This window comes from Enoplosus armatus, chromosome 12 (assembly GCF_043641665.1).
Source record: "Enoplosus armatus isolate fEnoArm2 chromosome 12, fEnoArm2.hap1, whole genome shotgun sequence".
Classification (NCBI taxonomy): domain Eukaryota; kingdom Metazoa; phylum Chordata; class Actinopteri; order Centrarchiformes; family Enoplosidae; genus Enoplosus; species Enoplosus armatus.
The window spans coordinates 9785076-9803243 of record NC_092191.1 but is presented as its reverse complement, the minus strand read 5'-3'; the positions used below and the strand labels follow the sequence as shown (position 1 = coordinate 9803243).

Genomic DNA, 18168 nt, shown 5'->3' with positions numbered 1-18168 from the left:
AGATATTGTGCTCACTATCAAATGGAGAGTAAGAGAGGACAGCTGGCAGCACAGTAATAGTTCCTTCTTCACTTTCACTGTTTATCTCATGACTAATACTCGGGACTACTTGACATGGTCATGCAGGTGTGGAGATTTGCGCTGAGTGTCTTCAGGTCCTGGATTTGTTTAACCTTGACAAAAACTTACTAACTTTATCTTAAAAGATACGTAACATCTGCCCTGATATCTGGTTAAATTCTTTGTCCTGTTCTTGTGATCCAAAGATGAGCTTTTCGTCCTTGAAGACGATGCAAATCCTTCTCTTTATGGTTCTCCCTTGGGCAGCTGACTGGCAGCTGTTGCAAACATATCTAACTTGTGTTTTAGCTCCTCATCACCAGGCATCATAATCAGCTTTCCAAGTCAAAAAATAAGACTTTTTTAACAAGACTGACATACAATTTCTGCATCATCTGACAGAGAGCTCTGTCAGCAGGAAATGGGAATTGCCTTTCAGGATTCATTTGGCTCCACTAATTGAAACTAATACCTTTTTAAATAGCATATTGATTTGGAGAAAGCTCACTTTCTCAAATGTGCATTGTAAAAATGAATGAATAATACAAAATGCAAAGGTGCCAAGATGAAAACTGAGTTGTTGGAGGCTTGTTGCCTGTGTGGCACCACATGTCGTGGAGATGACAGCGAACATATCATAGTATGACTTCAAAGCTCCTCTTGTTTCCTGGGCTGTTGTGCAGCACAAGGCCTGAGGCACATTGTATTAGTGGCCTAATTAAAAAAAAGTCTTGTAGTGTCACCAGAAATACAGGCACAGTAGAAACCCCTGCAGCCCTGCACATCAAAAACGATATCAGCAACATCTGTGGATCTTCATCAGGAAGTCCAACTGAATTTCCCCAAAATGTACTCTCACACATGCGCACGAGCGTGCACAGAGATGACAGGTGAATCTGGTGTTGATTGATGCAAGCAAATGATGTTTTTTCCCTGTCGTTTCAGATGCAAAAATGTTGCCACAGCGTGAACACAACACTGTTCTGCAAAGTACAAATTACTTTTGCTGCCAACCGCTCCGAGTCAATCAAGTGCTGTTTTGGATAACTTTTATAGGTTTACATAAATAGCCTAAGACGTTAATGAATAAAAAATCTGTCGTCCCTGACGAAAATAAAATCGTGGAATAATTTCAAATTGATTTCGGGTGATTTCAGCATTATAAAGCAGTTTTTTTTATCTCAAACATCCTCATGAACAATGAGCTCAAACCGTTCCTGCAGTCACTCTCCGTCGGTGCGTTTTCCTGATGCGCAGCGCCTCCCCAACTAGTCCCTCACTTTGACAAATTCCTGGACGTGAGCGGGTCTGCTGAATGGCTTCTTGCTCGTAAAGATGATACCTTGAATATTTTAGAAGTTGAATAGCTCTGCCTCATCTTTTTTCCCTCCACTGGAAGACTATCAGTCTGGAAGAACACAATGGGACTGTGGTTATTTTGGAGTCTTTCTCTTGTGGCTTTCGTGTTGCTGTACCCCTTTCACCCCAAGTTTGTGGCTCAAGCGGAAATAAGTTCTCCCAGAGCAAACGACAGATTTTATCGCCTGGAGGTAACGCTGCTGGAGGCACGTGTCATCCGAAAATCAACGGAGGTCAAAGTCTCACTCAAAGTCGACAATAGCACAAAAGTTTTAAGCGCTTTTGAGACGGAAGCAGCCGGTGCTTTGAAACCGAGCACGGGCAAGCAAGGGAATGAAAGACAGAGTGGACTTGGAAAGGAGGCACCGACCGGCATCAAAACGGCACCAAACAATGAAAACCGTCTCAAAATGCCCGGTAAAGAGTATGGTAACATTTTCGAGGACAACCAAATGCGACCTGCTTCGAATCTAATGTTTGAAAACACGTTTCCTGACACGAGAAAGAGGGGGAAAAGGAGCGTGGAGACAACATACACCGAGAATGTGGATAGGAGTGGAGAAGCTCAGTCAAGAGAGAGGTTTGTGGAGACTGTCCAAGGTGTCTCCAACTCCAGAGCCGAGTACCGGCGCACAGGGGAGGAAACCAGAGGGTCTAACCCGAGGCAAAGTGAGCCGCACCTGGACACCTCTACTTTTGCTCTGTCGGGAGACTCGGCACACAACCAGGCGATGGTGCACTGGTCCGGACACAACAGCAGCGTGAGTTTCAGTTTAATAAAAAAAAACACTTCATCATAAAGGTTTAAGAGAACGTGTCATTTCCCCCACACACTGATTACAACGCAATTCATTTATTTGTTTGTGTGAAATGCAAATTTTGAACATTTTTTAAATAGATTTACATGAATCTGTCACATCTTTACGCACAGCTGTTTCTTCGCGCGCGAGGAAGATTCCTTCCTACAAGCACATGATTTCAGTCCAACATAGTCTTGAATTGAACAATGAATTTTCTCTTTCTACATTCATGATGATGTTTGTCGTTATTGCCTGTGGAGGTTAAGTGACTGTACGCGTATTGCGCGGCTGTTCGTGTGGACGCATGATGGATACGACTGTGCACTTGCAGGAGTCCCTCGCGCCTTTTCAAACTACAGTAGAATCATTGATTTCAACAGAGCGTTTGTCACGTGAACTTTAAATTAACAGTTAACCCCGCGGGTGAATTTATGTTTCACTGAGCTATGGGAAGGTGCAGGCATTTTGGCAGCAATCGCAACACATTAATTATTTATGAAATAATCAAGTAATGTCTCTCAGGGAGGTGCAGCAGCTACAATTAAAAGGGATTGTGTCCGACCTGGCCCGTAATGTGACGCTGATGAGACACAGCCTGACCTTTTGTCGTTGACATTTGACTCACACTTTGTTGATAGTTGTCTAATTGGCTGGATGAATACTACAGTGCAAGATGTTTGTTGTTGAAATGTTGCCAATTTTTGCACTTCAGAACAGGTTGATGGGAATGTGTACAACTTAAATGGATGACAAGACATTGCAGCAACCATCCAGATCACCCCCACCCTATCATGCACACACACGTGCGCGCATGCACACACACACACACACACACACATACACACACACCACAGCTGCTCATACACTTCGTGGTTGCACACCATTTTACCATCACAAAGACAAAGCCATGGAGATTTTATCTCTTACTTTAGATACACAGCATACAAGAGTGTTTGCAAGCTCCAGCATTTATCAGGCACAAAGATCTAAAAACTACAAACAGCTTTGTAAAGAAGAAAGGAGCTACTCTGCCTTTTTACTTCAGGTAATTCAGATCACCTCCGTTTGCTGGGCAAAAGGGTGTGTGGCAGCAACATTAATCTGGGACCACATCAGAAGATTTCTGTGTCCCAGAAACACTGAGAATATTCATACATTATCCAAAAACACAGATATATTTCACTGGATGGATTATATGATTCAACCTGGTACATTTTTTTCTGTTTGGGAATATATGTCATAACGTCAGAGGCATCACAGACTGTGTCCATGTTGATGCACTGCTGTGGACAGTTTCTACAGAAAGAAACCAGAAACGCACCTAACAAAACCTGATTTGTGGGATGTATCGTGAAATATGTTGGTCTGAGATGTCTTCACCAACGATGGCCTATTGTACTGCAGGACACTGTTCACTGGATCATTACTGATGGGCTTGTCACTGCAGCCAGTCAACATCTGAGATTTATACAGTCGGAACCCCTTTCTGTCGTCCCAAAAGTACGAGTGGAACTGCAGGGTTTAAATTGATGGCATTTTATGACTAGATGTTAGAGCTCAGGCTATATTAGATGTAAATGACTGATAATAAATCCAATCTAAAAGGGACATTTGAAGGAAAATTACTTCATTCCTGTCGTCTAGGGTTGCTCTATCAAATATTCACTTCAAGACTTTGCCTGTGATCTGGCAAAGATGTAAAATCCTATAGGAGTGAAATGAGAAAGATGTAGAAGGTGACGGAGAAAACGCCAGCGGGGGGGATCTTCAGAGTTCAGATGTGATCAAGAATTTCATCGTATAAAACCTAAAATCTGTCCACAAATCAGTCCTCCAACTATTATTTGATTTCTATGATTGTCTGAGACATCAAAGCCTGGAGTCATAGCTCTCTGCTCTCTGACTTTATGAGAGATAACATTGATTGGACTCGACCATGGGAATAAAACATATGCTGCACAAATTCACTTTTTTAAATTCATGCTTCTTAACTGCATGTAGTATTGATTGACAGTGCATGTTTCTTGCTTCTTAAATCAGCCCTGAATGTGAATGGGGATGGAGATATACAAGTCCATGATTTATAAGGAAGGGGGCCATGTAGAGGAGCAAAAATAGAAATGAAACTAATTAAGAACACTAATAAACACACTTGGCTGGGGATGTCCTGGGCAAATCAATGCTTCAGTCTTTGGCCTCACATGAGTGTTCAAGCTGTGATACGACCATGTTGGTAATCTTTTAAAACAGCCATTGCAGCACATGCCTCTCTCAAGGGATGCAGACCACCCCCTCCCACCCCCCTGAAGGCAAAAGTCTTAGTGTGCAAGCCAGCTGGTGATCGGGAGTTATTGGCAGCCAAATTATTTTAGGCTGCTGATTGACCATTTTTGCAAGCTCCTCACAGACAGCTGACCAAACTAGGACACTGTGTTGAAGCTGAGGACAGTTAATGAGTGTCTTTATTGACATCACATCCCCTGAGCTGCTGCTGAAGAAATTATACTGTATGTTGGTGAAAATAATGTCCCATGAGAATAAGGGTCTGGTCATCCTCACTGACCTGCCATTAGAAACTTGCTCTGGGAGGAGCTGGACACTGATGAGGCCAGCTGTTCTTCTTGGACCGTGGAGTAAATCTTGTTGTTTTGTCTGAGGTGGCGAGAGTCAAAACCAATCTGTCAGCTCTGTAACATCGTCTTTTTCTGCTGCGACTGACGGGGAATCAGACAGGCCTCCTGGGCCGCGTTGTCCGCATGCTTAATCAGAACGATGCAGTTATTGTTGCACATAATCTCATCGGTATAAATAGACAATAAAAAAGAGGAAATGGCAAGGCCCTGGGGGACACTTGTGTTTAAAACCGGTTCATTAGATAGACAGCCATTCCATTTAACATGCCAGAGCTGGTTGCATAGAAACTCCTTGATCCATAAAATCAAATGGAATGGGTTCCCAATTCACAGAGGTGTTTGACCAGAGTTTGTGGGTGTTACAGGATGATGAAAAGTGCACGAAAAAGCTGCCACTGTCGGGGTGTTCAGATACAACAAAGAGAAAAAGTTTCAATGTGGTTTTTTTTTCTGATAATTTCCCACATTTCTCTTTCATATTCTACACGCACAACTGCATATTCCCGGTTTTGCAGTTATAATTTGGGGTAAGACCCCTTTTGATATAAAAATCACATGGTGCTCAGTCAAAGGGGCAGATATTTAACCTTGTAAAACATTTTCTTTATGCACTTTCCATCATCCTCTGCCCCCCGGTTGCTAGCTGAGGGGATTTTGATTTTGATGATGAAGATCAAAAGTGGTTCATGTTTTAACATTTCAGTACAAATTGTTTCCCACTTGTGACTCACTTTGCATTAGGATATCCTGCAGCATATATTGTTGTTACACCATACACCATCAGTTAAGTTAAGGTCAGTTAAGATGTTTTACTAAACATATAGTTGCCAGTGGGGAACCCCCCCCCCCCCCCCAAAAAAAGTATCAAGATAACTTTTTTTCTTCCAGCCAGTTTCGTCCTTTACCTGCTTGTCCCTCGGGGTGTCAGCACCATAACTCTGTTCATTATTCCAGCCCGCCTCAAGCCTTTAGGGGTGCACTGTCCACTGATGTGATTGTAAGATGCTGATAGAAACTGCAGCAACCCTGGGTGCTATGTAAGAGGTACACTGCTGGTTACTACAGCAAAAACAATTGCTCCAGAGCCTGGGTGGGCCATTTTTAAAGGTTTGCTGAGAAAAAGGCAGCATTTCCCATTTGTTTTTTGGGCTCAGTTTTATTTTATGGCGCACCGGATACAAATTTCACCCTCTCTGTAGTAATAATTCAGTGAAATCCCACTTTTACTCTTCAAATGACATGCATGTGTGGCTTTTTTTTCTTTTCATGAATCATTTGTGCTCGGGGACCATAATGCATCACATCAACATAGGCTGTCAGCGCTTCCTCTGCAGTTAGGCTGTAGTTTTGCCTCACAAAGTGCATTTTAAGCAGCAAGTAAAGGCCTGCCATCAGTTGTGAGTTCAAGCACAATGTCACTGCTTGATTCCTTTCAGCCTCCCTATCAGTCTCAGTCCCTCTCTTTTTTTAACACACACACACACACACACACACACACTTATATTTCAATTTTAATCAAAGTGACAAAGCGGGTGCAGAATCATATTTGACAGGTTTGCATGTGATTAATTAGTTTAATAACTGTCGCCGTGTGGCAGACACATACTATAGCTGTGATTAGGTTATGAAAACAAATTTATGCATTTTCTGATTGGAAGAATCATAAAATTCAAATTCAAATTGGGAGACGACCTCTTTATTAATCATCAGAGAGAGAGAGAGTTAACAAAAACACTGTGGCACTTTATGAAAATAAGTTTTAATGCCTAAAGGTCATGGCTGATTTTGTTTAGTTCTTTAGTTTCATCACGCCTAATATCCGGCAAACCCAGTGACCCCAGTTTGGTAGCATTATGTGTCGAGCCTCACTGGGCCTTGAAGCAGCATATTGCCTGAAGCCACACAGCAGTTACTATCATGTTTAAAGATGACTGGGATTGCTCAGGTGGCAGTCAGCTTAAATAATGGTTTGACTTGGCAGTTTGCAGTGACGGGAATGTATTAGTTGCAGAGGGAAATGTTTTTTTTCCCTATCTAGTGAGATAGAAAAGACCCAACGTAAAGAGCCACACACACACACACACACACACACACACACACACACACACACACAGCACAATCAATGGAGGTGATGGAAAACTTCCAAACACAAAATGACACATTTAGAAAGCAGAATACTCGCTCAGTGGGTATCCTGGAACAAATCCTTTTGAAACGACTGGTTGCTTTTACTTTGAACAAAAAAAACACAAAAGGGTTTTATAGTCAAAACCCGAAGCTATATAAATTGACAAATAAATATGGACAGTTATTCAGAAATTATGACAAAATGTTCTTCAAATCTTTGCAAGGGTAACACTTGACAGAAACTACACATCATACACGAGTTAATGATTGTTTTGGAGCAGAGGTAAATTGACATCAATATGAATGTCATGAGATGATGAATTATTTAAACAACTAAACATTGAATTTGAAATAACATCTAATTGTATTCTAACTTTACAACTACTGCCATTTCATCTCTGAAGCTGAAGCCAAGCCTTTAATTTCTGATTTCACGCTGTGCTTTTCTGCTGTTAAATAGTGCTGTTCATCACCATCTTTGACTATATTCTCATTCATTTCTATCCTTCTTTGCTGTATACTCTTGCTATTTCTTTCAGTTGTTCAATTTTCCACACAGAGGTAATTGAAATTTCCTGTCATGTGATTTTTGTATTTGGTTGTGCTTCTGTTGCTCTTTCTGTTCTGGAGATGTTCTGGAAACATTTCAGAAAGTATAGATGGCCAACCGCAGCTGTTAGGATGGTAAACAACAAAACTTTAAACTGGGTGTGACAAATACAGATGAGGCAGTCTATGACATTAATGTTTAAAAATTGTTAGCTTTATGTTACAGTAAACTTAATTAATTTTGTGACCAAAACGTGCAAAGAAACAAACAAATATCTCAAAATGTCACATTATACACAATTTAAGTAGGCAAAGTGTAAAAATAACATAACTGTGTAGAACCAATTTTCCCTGTGACCCACATTATTAACCCTGTCTCATAGAAATTGTATTTATATACTGCTATTTTGTCACAGCAAATGCATTATGTAGTGATGCGTAATGAGATGTTTCTATCAACATAATGAGGAAATGTTGTCACGTAACGTATCTGGTAAGTCACAAAATGTTGATGTTGAATGTATCTGTAAAATAATCCCTGACAACATATTTAATTTGTTGTCCTACAATATCCAATCGAAGCAACCAAAGCATGATACAACTTTCTTATGGTTAAAGTTTGGCACTTAGCGAAAGGTGGTGGTCATCAGTGATTTGAAGTGCAGTACAGTATTTATTGACAATAATCAAAACCATGATCTTTCCTAACCTTAACCAAAGTGCTTTTGTTGCCTAAACCTAACCCCATGTGGGACTCAGGATGTAGACCCCGGACCCAAAACCACGGTTAAAGTAATGAAAAATAATCTGCTTTCAAGTCTTTCAGATCACGTTAAACGTAAAAAGCCATCACTTATATGAACAGATGTAAGCTTTTACAAGGATTTTATCACAGAGTTATGACTTTGTAACCCAAAGTTTTTTCCTCGCTGTAATGAACTGAAATGACATTTGGTTTTGTCGGTCATCAGTTATCAGTTAATGTGTGTCGAGCCCATTGAACTCAGTGCCCTGTCAGTCTGAATCATAATACCTGGAGAGGAGAAGGGGCCCATTCACTGGACTGTATCTACAACTTTTTGTCAGGGGAAACCTCCCAAATGGTATAAAAAGTAGCCCAAATTATCACTAATTTTACTCGCTTAATGTGCTGGAAAACCACCCAATCTGGCAACACTGACGCCCACCCTCCAACTTGACCACGTCCCTATGAGTTCGGTCCAAGAACGTAGTGAGTTTTTCCCTGGAAAAGGGAATCCTGGCAGCATGTTTCACTCCAAATGTAGCTGGCAAAACGAATAAGTAGTAAACTGTAGAAGAAATAGAAACTCAAAACCTGAATGTTAACTAAAACTTCAAGAGTAGCACAGACTGGCTACTCTTGATGAGAAATGCAAATAAGTGATGGGAGAAATGACAGAGCGGGGATATGTGTGACACATTTTGCTCATGATCCTAGTCTCTCAGCACTTTTGGCAGTGAAGGGGGTAATTTTAGGTGGAGGGCGACTCTTTCAAAATCTCAATTTGGACCCACTACCGCCTTTGGCTTCAGCTCAGACCCCCACGGGCAGAAGCCGAGCCATTAGGAGCCAAAGCTGTGAAGGAACAGAAGAGACTGGAAGATGTCTGAATGGTGTTACATAGTTCAAAGTTCTCCCAAAATGCTAGCTAGTGTTCAGAACCTGTTCAAGATTTTATATTATCATATTTCACCCTGGTAAATTTCCAATCTCCATTGTATTCCATGGCTTAATGAATAACACACAAAAAGAGTCGCTGTTGTCATGCTACTGTACCTTCAACCTCTGAACACTAAAAACGAACAAATGAGAGTGGCACTGAACAAAAAAAGTCCTGTAAGAATAAAATGCTAATGTTGTATTTTTGGCTCTCCACACTGCTTACAATGCATCAAATTAATTTTAAATTGCACGGGATGTGACTAAAACTTTGTCGAATGTGTCAAAACATTTAAATGGATTGCCATCAGATTTGTCCTTGAAATACTGCGTTCCTTGTTTTTCCACCTTTTGTATAAACCACAGTGCTTTGTGCCTTGACGTCAACAACAAAACACAAAGGGGAAGTATGGACAGAGCGTGGAGTATACGCTTCTATGCCTGGTCCATTAAACATATTTCACCGGCTTTTTACCCCAAGCTTCCCTAAAAGAAATGAAGCAGACCAATCACAATCTTTTATCCCACTACTGGAAAATAGCACAGTTTGTTGTGTATAATTGTTAGCAGCAGAGAGACATACCATGCCCACAAAACCCTCTTACAATAGAGCTGTATTTGAAGTAAAACCCTTTTATATTCAGCCCATTTCATTAATTTCCCCCCATAATGGACTGAATTGATTGCTGAAACCTCTGAAGCTCAAAGCATCAGAGCTATATGACTAAAGCTCAGGAGGCGGGAGGATAAGAAAACATACAGACAGCAGACTAATGCACAAGGGACATTTTGCTGAGGTTTACTTGATGAAAGCAGCATCCCCGGAGTATGTTTTCACCCACAAAAGTACCAACAATCAATTTGGTCCACAGATAAGATAAGGACAGAGTAAGGCCTTTCTTCGACCGCATCGTTTCTCTTAAAAGACGTTTGTCTTTCCTGCTAAGTGCTCCACTTTGGAGACGTCCTCACAGAGCCACAATGGAGATGTTGTGTTTTTATCCCTCCACCCACTTGCAGTGCATCTTGATTTTGCCCTCGCTGCTGTCAAGCCTTAAAGAAAAATTATGCAAATTTGCAACCAATACTGTATTTCTTTTCTCTGCAGGTGTTTGCATCAGATAATTTCTAATGGATGCATGAATATATTAGTCTTTAATCTTATGAGAGAGGGGAAAAAAAGAAGTTACAATTTATGTCTACATTGTTGGATGTGTTGTGACACTAAAGTTTGGAGCTCATTTTGATACACGGACTACTTTCTACATCTACACTAGTAGTCGTAGATTTTAAGTGTGTTTTTTCTAAATCCCATTTGGCTCAACAAAGGACACAAAACACTCTTTTCTTGTGCTTGGCTGGTGATCTTTTCCCCCTCATATCACAAGGAATGTGAATTAAAAGTGATAGTCTACAACGGACCTGAAATGTTCTCATTGTGGGTGAGAGATCTAGGACATTAATTAGTTAGTTGACTTAAAGAAAACACAGTGTTTGTCAAATTACTCAAGTGACTCTTTTTTGCCCTTGGCTTCTGTCTTCCTTCCCTTAATGAAGTCGAGAATGTAATGAGCTTAACAACAAATGAAACGGGTTTTATTTTTGTATCCTCAGGATTGCATCTGCGTGAACAGGCCAGCGAAATGCTGTGTAGTGAGGTGAACAATGGAGTCCCTGCTTGCTCTTCTCACATTGATATGCCAGCTTTTGGTGTCTGATAATGGCCAGGATGCATTAGGGGGCCTCCGTGGATCTGCATTATTTGGTGGATTTGGCTCTTTCCACTGTGTTCTATGGTTTTCACCCCGCTTCCTCTTCCAAACCACTTCTTCTGCTTCTTATTCAAAGCAGCAATGGCAGAGAGTCAATTTTTGGGTAATCTACACACGGCTATGAAAAATTATGTAAAATATTGGCATCACCCGAATCTGGCCCATTGCAGACTCCATTTGCTCTCAAAAAACATTCTTTATGGTTCAGAGGTGACTTTTTTTGTAGGAATTTTAGGATATATCATCAATGTTTTTATGATTATGGCTTAATTATTGTAATATATCTGTTTATATGTCCCCTGTAATGATATATAGACTGCTTTTATATTTCCTTTTTGATCTGATCTGTTTTGTTGATTGCTCTTTTCACATTTGATCTATTTTGCAGTATTATACTGCAAGTCTGTGTTACAGCTCGACTGATACATTTGAGGCCAATACGATAACGATAAACCAGTAGATGGTAATGTTTTTTAAACATGAACACACGATCGTAATACGGATCCCTCAGATTAGTTGACCTATCAACACCTTTAAAGCTGATATGACAAACTGACAAACAGCTGCTTATTTAGGCATCCAACAGATACGGAGCAACATCATAATTTCTTTGAAGTCTTGAAATATCTGGCTCTTTAGCCGTGTGGTGCTGAGCAGGTTGCGTACAGCTGCCTGCTGCGGCCAAACAGGATGTTATGAGAGCAGTGAGAGTGAACCAAAACAGTAAGGTTTTTATCCGGACAGCTGAACAATGAGCTGAAACTCACTATAAAGCTCTGTAAAGCGGAGGGGAGCTGCAGATTCAGGTGATAAGTCTCTGTAGGTTCATCACTAAAAATGACGCTAGATTATAGCTACTTTAAAAATTTTAGCCAAGTTAATAATTAAGCGGGACATTTTACGGTGTCATCATGTCAGTGCTCTCTGGTGGACAAACTATGTAAAGGAGACATTGTTTCTAAATGACCTCAAACCTAGCTGAACTTATCGGCCAACATATTCACCAATACAGATATATCTGCAATAAGCTAATATCGGCTGATATACTGTCTAGCTCTAGTCTGTGTTAACTTCTGCTGTATGTTTTATGTTGTATGTGCTGCTGCACACAGATAAAAGAACGTCAAGGCTTGTCGGATTATTTTTAATTCAATCACTTGGATTCAAATCCCACCTTTACTCTGTTTTATCAAATCTGATAAGGTCACATAAACTGACCTTAAGACAGCTGACAGAGAAAGGTGGCATATTTGGGTGAAAATCAGCTTATGAAAGCTTATATTTAACAAATGATTTAATTAGTGTTGACACATTTCAGCGAGTTGTCAGGCGTTTTGATGTTGCGGTTGGACTCAGAGGAGGCATATAGACGAGGGTTACTCCCGGGAGATGTGTTTACCCTACAGTACCACATTCAAAAATGTATGTGTATTCATGAGAATGTAAATGTGTATCATTTTAGTGGTGAACTTTTCACAGGATGCTAAAGGTGGAAAAAAAAAAGAAAAAAAAGACGTGTGTCAATGCTTCTCTGAGTATGAGCTGTTAACTGTGTTATTACAAAGAGCCTTACATCATTCACTGTTATCAACTTTGGGCGTCCCTTGGAAATTAATTTAGATCCTTCAGTTGTCCCCTCTGGTTAGGTTCAAAAACAGTGTCAGATCTACATGAAAGTGGCTTTATTTCTTGCCTTTCTAAAGATTGTTTCTGCTTCCCGCGATGTGTTACTCCTGAGAAGAAACGAAACAACAATCTTTTGGAGGTGTGATGTTTAGAGTAAGGGTCCCTTTTTCTCCCTTGACTACCCAATTAGGCAGAAATAATGTTTGAGGGGCGCCGTCTTAATGATGCTTTACTGGTGGCTGAATAAGTAACAGGTTCAATTTGAAGTGTAGTGTTAGAAAGCATAATAAATCTGTGCTGATGTGCAGGAACAGTCTATTTCGTTTTTATTAATAGCCGTATTGCTGTACAGTACACAGAGGTGATTCATACCTAAATTGCGAGCTGTGTAGAAAATATTCTGCCCACCAACATGGTGTTGAGATGCCTCTCACGTCCCACTGAAGCACTTTAAACATTTGAGCATTTCACTTAAAAAAAAAACAACCCAAAACACTGATATGGAATTTCTAAAGATTTGATTTGGTCTCACAGTCTGCGAATGTGCCGCACATGCATACGCTGCATGCTTGAGCGCTTGTGCAAGCGGAGTGTGTAGGTCTGTGTGTTGCTGAGACATTTGCGTCGGGTTGATACAGTATATCGCAATGACGTTATGGCTGTAACACCTCTGTTGCCATGGAGGCTGTCTATATTCAACTATCTGAAAGAGTCAAAATCCTTGCATGGCTGAACAGCACTTGTGATATGCCTTTTAATGTATATTGTTTTTGTTTTTATATTCTCCATGCGCGGGTTCCTCGTGAAATATGCTGGATGTCAAAAAAAAAAAAAAAAACACAGCAAAAGAAAGTACCTGGAGAGCCTGAAAAAGAAACAGAAAGACAGAAAGAAAAAAAAAAGATAGATAAAAAGGAAGCAAAGAAGGGAAAGAAAGCGACAAGAATAGAATGTTTGGATAAAAGGATGACTAAACCCAAGTCCTCGGAGGCTGAGAGCCAATCTGAAAAATGATTGGTTGACTTTCCCGGGGCAAAGCTCTCTTTGCTCACATCAATAAAACATAAACATGAATAAATGCACTGCTTTTGGCCTTCCAGGGTCCTTACTTAATTTCATGTATGCAAGTGAGCGATGATATGCATGGAAAATTGTATTTACCTAGAAGGCTCAAAATAATTCTGGAAGCCATTTTGTGTTTGTTTGTTCTCAGTATTTACATAAATGCAAGGCTGCACCATAAACTCTTAGAATTTGCGTTTAATGCAACTTCATTTGTCGGGCTCTCACCCTCTAAGTTGTGCATCTGGCGTGCAAGTCATGTGCCCTCGCTGCTTGTCTCAGCATTTGCATGGATAGCAGTTGCTCCCTATTGACATGAGCCACAGATGCACAGCCTATCAATAATGTTGAAGACGTGGGAACACGCAGTCTCCAGTGATGTACTCTTGATGTATCCACTTAGGGACAAATCATCCAAACAGTCATCTGCCTCACTAGTCTCTGGGTCCCTGAGGTAGATCTTCACTGACCCAATTCAATGGGTCAGCTTTTCTTAATGAGCCAACCGCACAAACACGTTGACAACAGTTAAGACAGAGCTCCTAATGGCAATTACAGCTTGGGTGCTAAGAGGCTTTTAGCTATCAAGTTTTGCCTTTTGGGGCTATTTTATCTGACATCCTCAACTAAACTCGTGAACATTTGATTAAATTGGATCCGTGTGCAAAATGGTGCAAGTGATTGGAAACTGTGAACATTCATTCGCTGTTCACTCAGTTAATTTGCAGTGCTGGATATTTGAATCCCTTTGGTTAGGAACGAACTGCCTCTAGTTTGACACTGATAAAATCAATTCCAGATTCAATTTACCTCTTAGTATTTATAATGTCCCATGACACAGAGTCATTGTTGTTAGCAAAAGAGAACTGAAGAGACAAACGATCAACAGTTGAGCCGAGTTTTTCTCTTGCATCTATTTTTCAAAGCAGGCAATTAGGCCTAACATCACAGCCATTTAACTAAGTCTGCACTCCAAATTGATTCAGACTCTAGCGTTGGACCTTGCAGACATGGTGCATTTAGTTATGCAAATGCTTATATCTCTGTGTGATTGGTTAATTAACCTGTAACGCAGATATTCCCAGCCATGCACAGTGGCTGTTTGATGGCTAAATTGTGGGTCAATTGGGTTTTTAACATTTTCAAAGCAGACTTAGAGGCATGTCTTTGTTCCTCCAAGTCTTGTGTGGCTTCTCTCGGTTTAATGACTCGTTCCGTGGGTCCCATAAGGTTAATGTGTTTAAACTCACTGTAATTGAGCTTTTGACCTATCTTTCAGGCTTTTTAAAAAATTTGTCATATTATGCCATGTTTCTGCTCCTTGATTGTTATTATCTACCATTACTTCTCCCTCCCTCCGTGCCCTGCCCTAAACTCTCTACCCCAACCCCCCTTTCTGTCCTGAGTTATGAGCATCCCCATGGGAAGTCATTTATAATGCCATTGGAGTGACAATAATTAGTTTGCACACCATTTCACTCTGCCCTCTGTGCCTTGGCAGGCTTTTATGGGATACATTTTTGTTTCCCCAGAAACACATTGTCCAATCATCCTCAGAGACCACGCAAAAGCATTTAGCCAAAACTGGACGTCTTCCAATGAGTAAAATGAGCAACATAACATCCTCCACCAACATTTGAGATCAACATTTGTTGGTGCTTTTGCAGCTACACTATACCTCAGTACTGTGAAGGTAGAAGAAAGACAGAAATTTAAAATGAAAAAGAAAAGAGGATGAGAGAGGCTGGTGCGGTGCAGCCACTGACTACATTTCTTTTCATTGTTCAGTGAACAATTATGTTCAGATTTTGCTGTCATGTAGGTATCATTCCACATGAGATACAGACACAATTCCTGACAGCCCACATGGATTTTTTTCAGATCCTGCCACCAGCAGACTGACATCTCTTGACAACATGAGGATCACTTGTCATTGGGATTACATACTGTACAAGGCTGATATTTATTAGTAAAGGGATGTAGCAGGCATGTTGTATTCATTCCACACCATTAGGTGTAGACAGGTAATGTATGCTGGTGATACACTTATGCAAAGGCTTTTTAGAGCAGACGTTGGCATGTAATTACATATGTCTGTTGCTGTTATGTTGTAGGTGATCCTCATCTTGACTAAGCTGTATGACTTCAACCTGGGTGCTGTTACTGAGAGCTCACTCTGGAGGTAAGTTTGTTTTTTAATCATTGCTGTTTTCCTTTTCCATCTAAATAGAACACTTACGGCATCAATGGAAGAATTTTATAAAAATGCAAAAGCACATCCCTAAAAACAATAAAAATAATATATTCATAGAGAGTGCAGTGTACTGTAAGTATGATTTATAGTGTCCTCCCTTGCTAGGATATGAACTATCAAGTTACACTAGAAGCCAATATAAAGTACGTTTTAATAAAGCAATCTGAAGTAGCTCAGAATGAAGCATCCTCCTCTTTGCTTCCTGCAGTCCCATAAATAACACAACTGAGACTGCGACAACCTTTTAGCAAAGGACCAAACTCCTTTCTGTCCATCATCGGTAAAGAAATGTTTTGAAAGGCTATTTTTGAAAGATAAACCGGAAGACTTATCTGAGGGACTCTTTGTTCGGATCTGTGGCTCTTTTCCTCTGACCTAGAAACTTCCTGATGGAGTTTTTGATTGATTGTCATCCGTAACCTTTTTGTTTCAGAGGCAATTGACATGCAATTGCTACTGTATAGCCGTAGTAATTCCATTCAGTATGTATTGAGAGGTGAGTTATAGTGCCCTGTCAGGTCATAAATAAGAATGGAATTCATTAAGGATTATACCATAGAGCCCAATCCAGCCTCTGATATGCCTTCTTTCTCACCTCTCCCATAGCCTGCAGAGAACTCATTTCATTCTGAAATACACGTGAAAAAGAGACCATCAGTCCGCCAAGCATAGAGTTTCAAATTAATATCTGTTTCACCAGAGGCGCCGCTAAGATTTACACCCGACTTGACACGTTTTGAAATCCCATATTGTGTACAGGAGGTCTTCCATCATCAAGGTGTCTGCTTAACAATAGCACCAATGGAGTAAATTAGAGTGTACCTCAGGGGGTGCACAAGGCTCTTAGTATGGGTATTAGAAAAGCACAGATTTGAATGTTATGAAAAGAATCAGGAGTAAATGATTTCTGTGATAACATAACAAATGATTTATGACTACAGCTCCAGGCCACTGTTGGAGGCAAAATGCAATGTGCAGATCAACTCGGTGACTTGCAGAATCTAAACACATCGAGTCCCTTTGTGTTTCGAGATGGCTGCCTTTCTGCCTGCTAAAGAAACTTCACGGCGTAATAACGTCATTTAAAAGGCTTTCTTCCACAGCTGCAATCAAAGACAGATATGCTGAAAGGAGTACTTAAGCGCAAATACAAATGTGTTTAGGGGAAAGTCTTTGAAAACAATGTCAACAGCAAATGGGACTATTCAGATTAATGCACAGACAATGATACCAGACACTGGGTATCTATCCAATTATGCAGTGAAATTACATTTGGAGGCACTCAGGTAGAACTGAGAGCGTGGATTGGCTGTTTGTGGTGAGGAGAAATATGAAGATTGGGATGACAAACACATCTACTTGATCATGAACTTGCAAGGAACAGGCAGCTCTGTGAAGCGCAAGTATCTTCATATGTTGCGACAGACCTAAACGTCTTATTTTATTCAAACACAGGCAATTTAATGAATAAATAATGTGCTTTTTACATTTCAACATATTTCACTGTAAAACCTGAATATGTCACCTTTGTGTTGTAAATTGTTGTACTACAGCAACACCATACCAAATGTAAGCTTTCCCTTCTGAAAAGAAAACTGAATGCAAGAGGATGAAACTAAATCAGATGAAAACAGAGAGAACAAAAGGCCCTTCTAGCACTGATTAAAGGAAAAAAAAAAACTGTATGAAAGGGGATTTCATCTCTGCTCTGTTTAAGGATGTCTTTAAATTACTTCCTCTCTGTCTTTAAACATCTACTAGCATGAAAGGAGAGTAATGACTTATATACTGTAAGCTTACAATGTGCTCATCACTCTGTTGTTGAACTACTGCATGCTCATGTTGGATGTGTTAGCCCTTTATTTACTGTACGTATCTTTCTGCTGACCATTTTCCAAAGTATACATGAAGTTCATAAATTGATTTCCTACCTTGCAGGCAGCTGCTGGTTTCATTACATGCCAGTGTAGCATGAAAATCAGCTTGCAAAGACTTGCGTGATGTGTGTAAAGTGAATGTTTAGTCTGCATAATGTGTTTGTCAAAGCTGCACTATTGCTGAATGGTGTTGTAGCTGCGAGTGTGTGAAATGCCTAATGAATGTGTCAACCTTTTTAATGCAGAAAGCTTGCATTATTCTTCCCTTGAAATCCATATTTTCTTGTTGGTTGTCAAAATGTGAACACTCTCTGAAAGCATTTTTTTTTGTTTGTCAGAGCTTTCTTTAATGTAGTAGCAAGAAGGAG

The 18168-nt window shown here is 40.3% G+C and overlaps 1 protein-coding gene across 1 annotated transcript in view; it reads left to right on the top strand.

Moving 5' to 3' along the window:
• The first annotated feature begins 1481 nt into the window (after positions 1–1481).
• sorcs3b (sortilin related VPS10 domain containing receptor 3b) overlaps positions 1482–18168 on the top strand; it is a 38331-nt gene continuing 21644 nt past the window's right edge. The window contains exons 1-2 of the mRNA XM_070916590.1: positions 1482–2180; positions 15784–15851. Coding sequence (XP_070772691.1) covers positions 1482–2180; positions 15784–15851 — 767 coding nt within the window. The remainder of the gene's footprint in view (positions 2181–15783; positions 15852–18168) is intronic.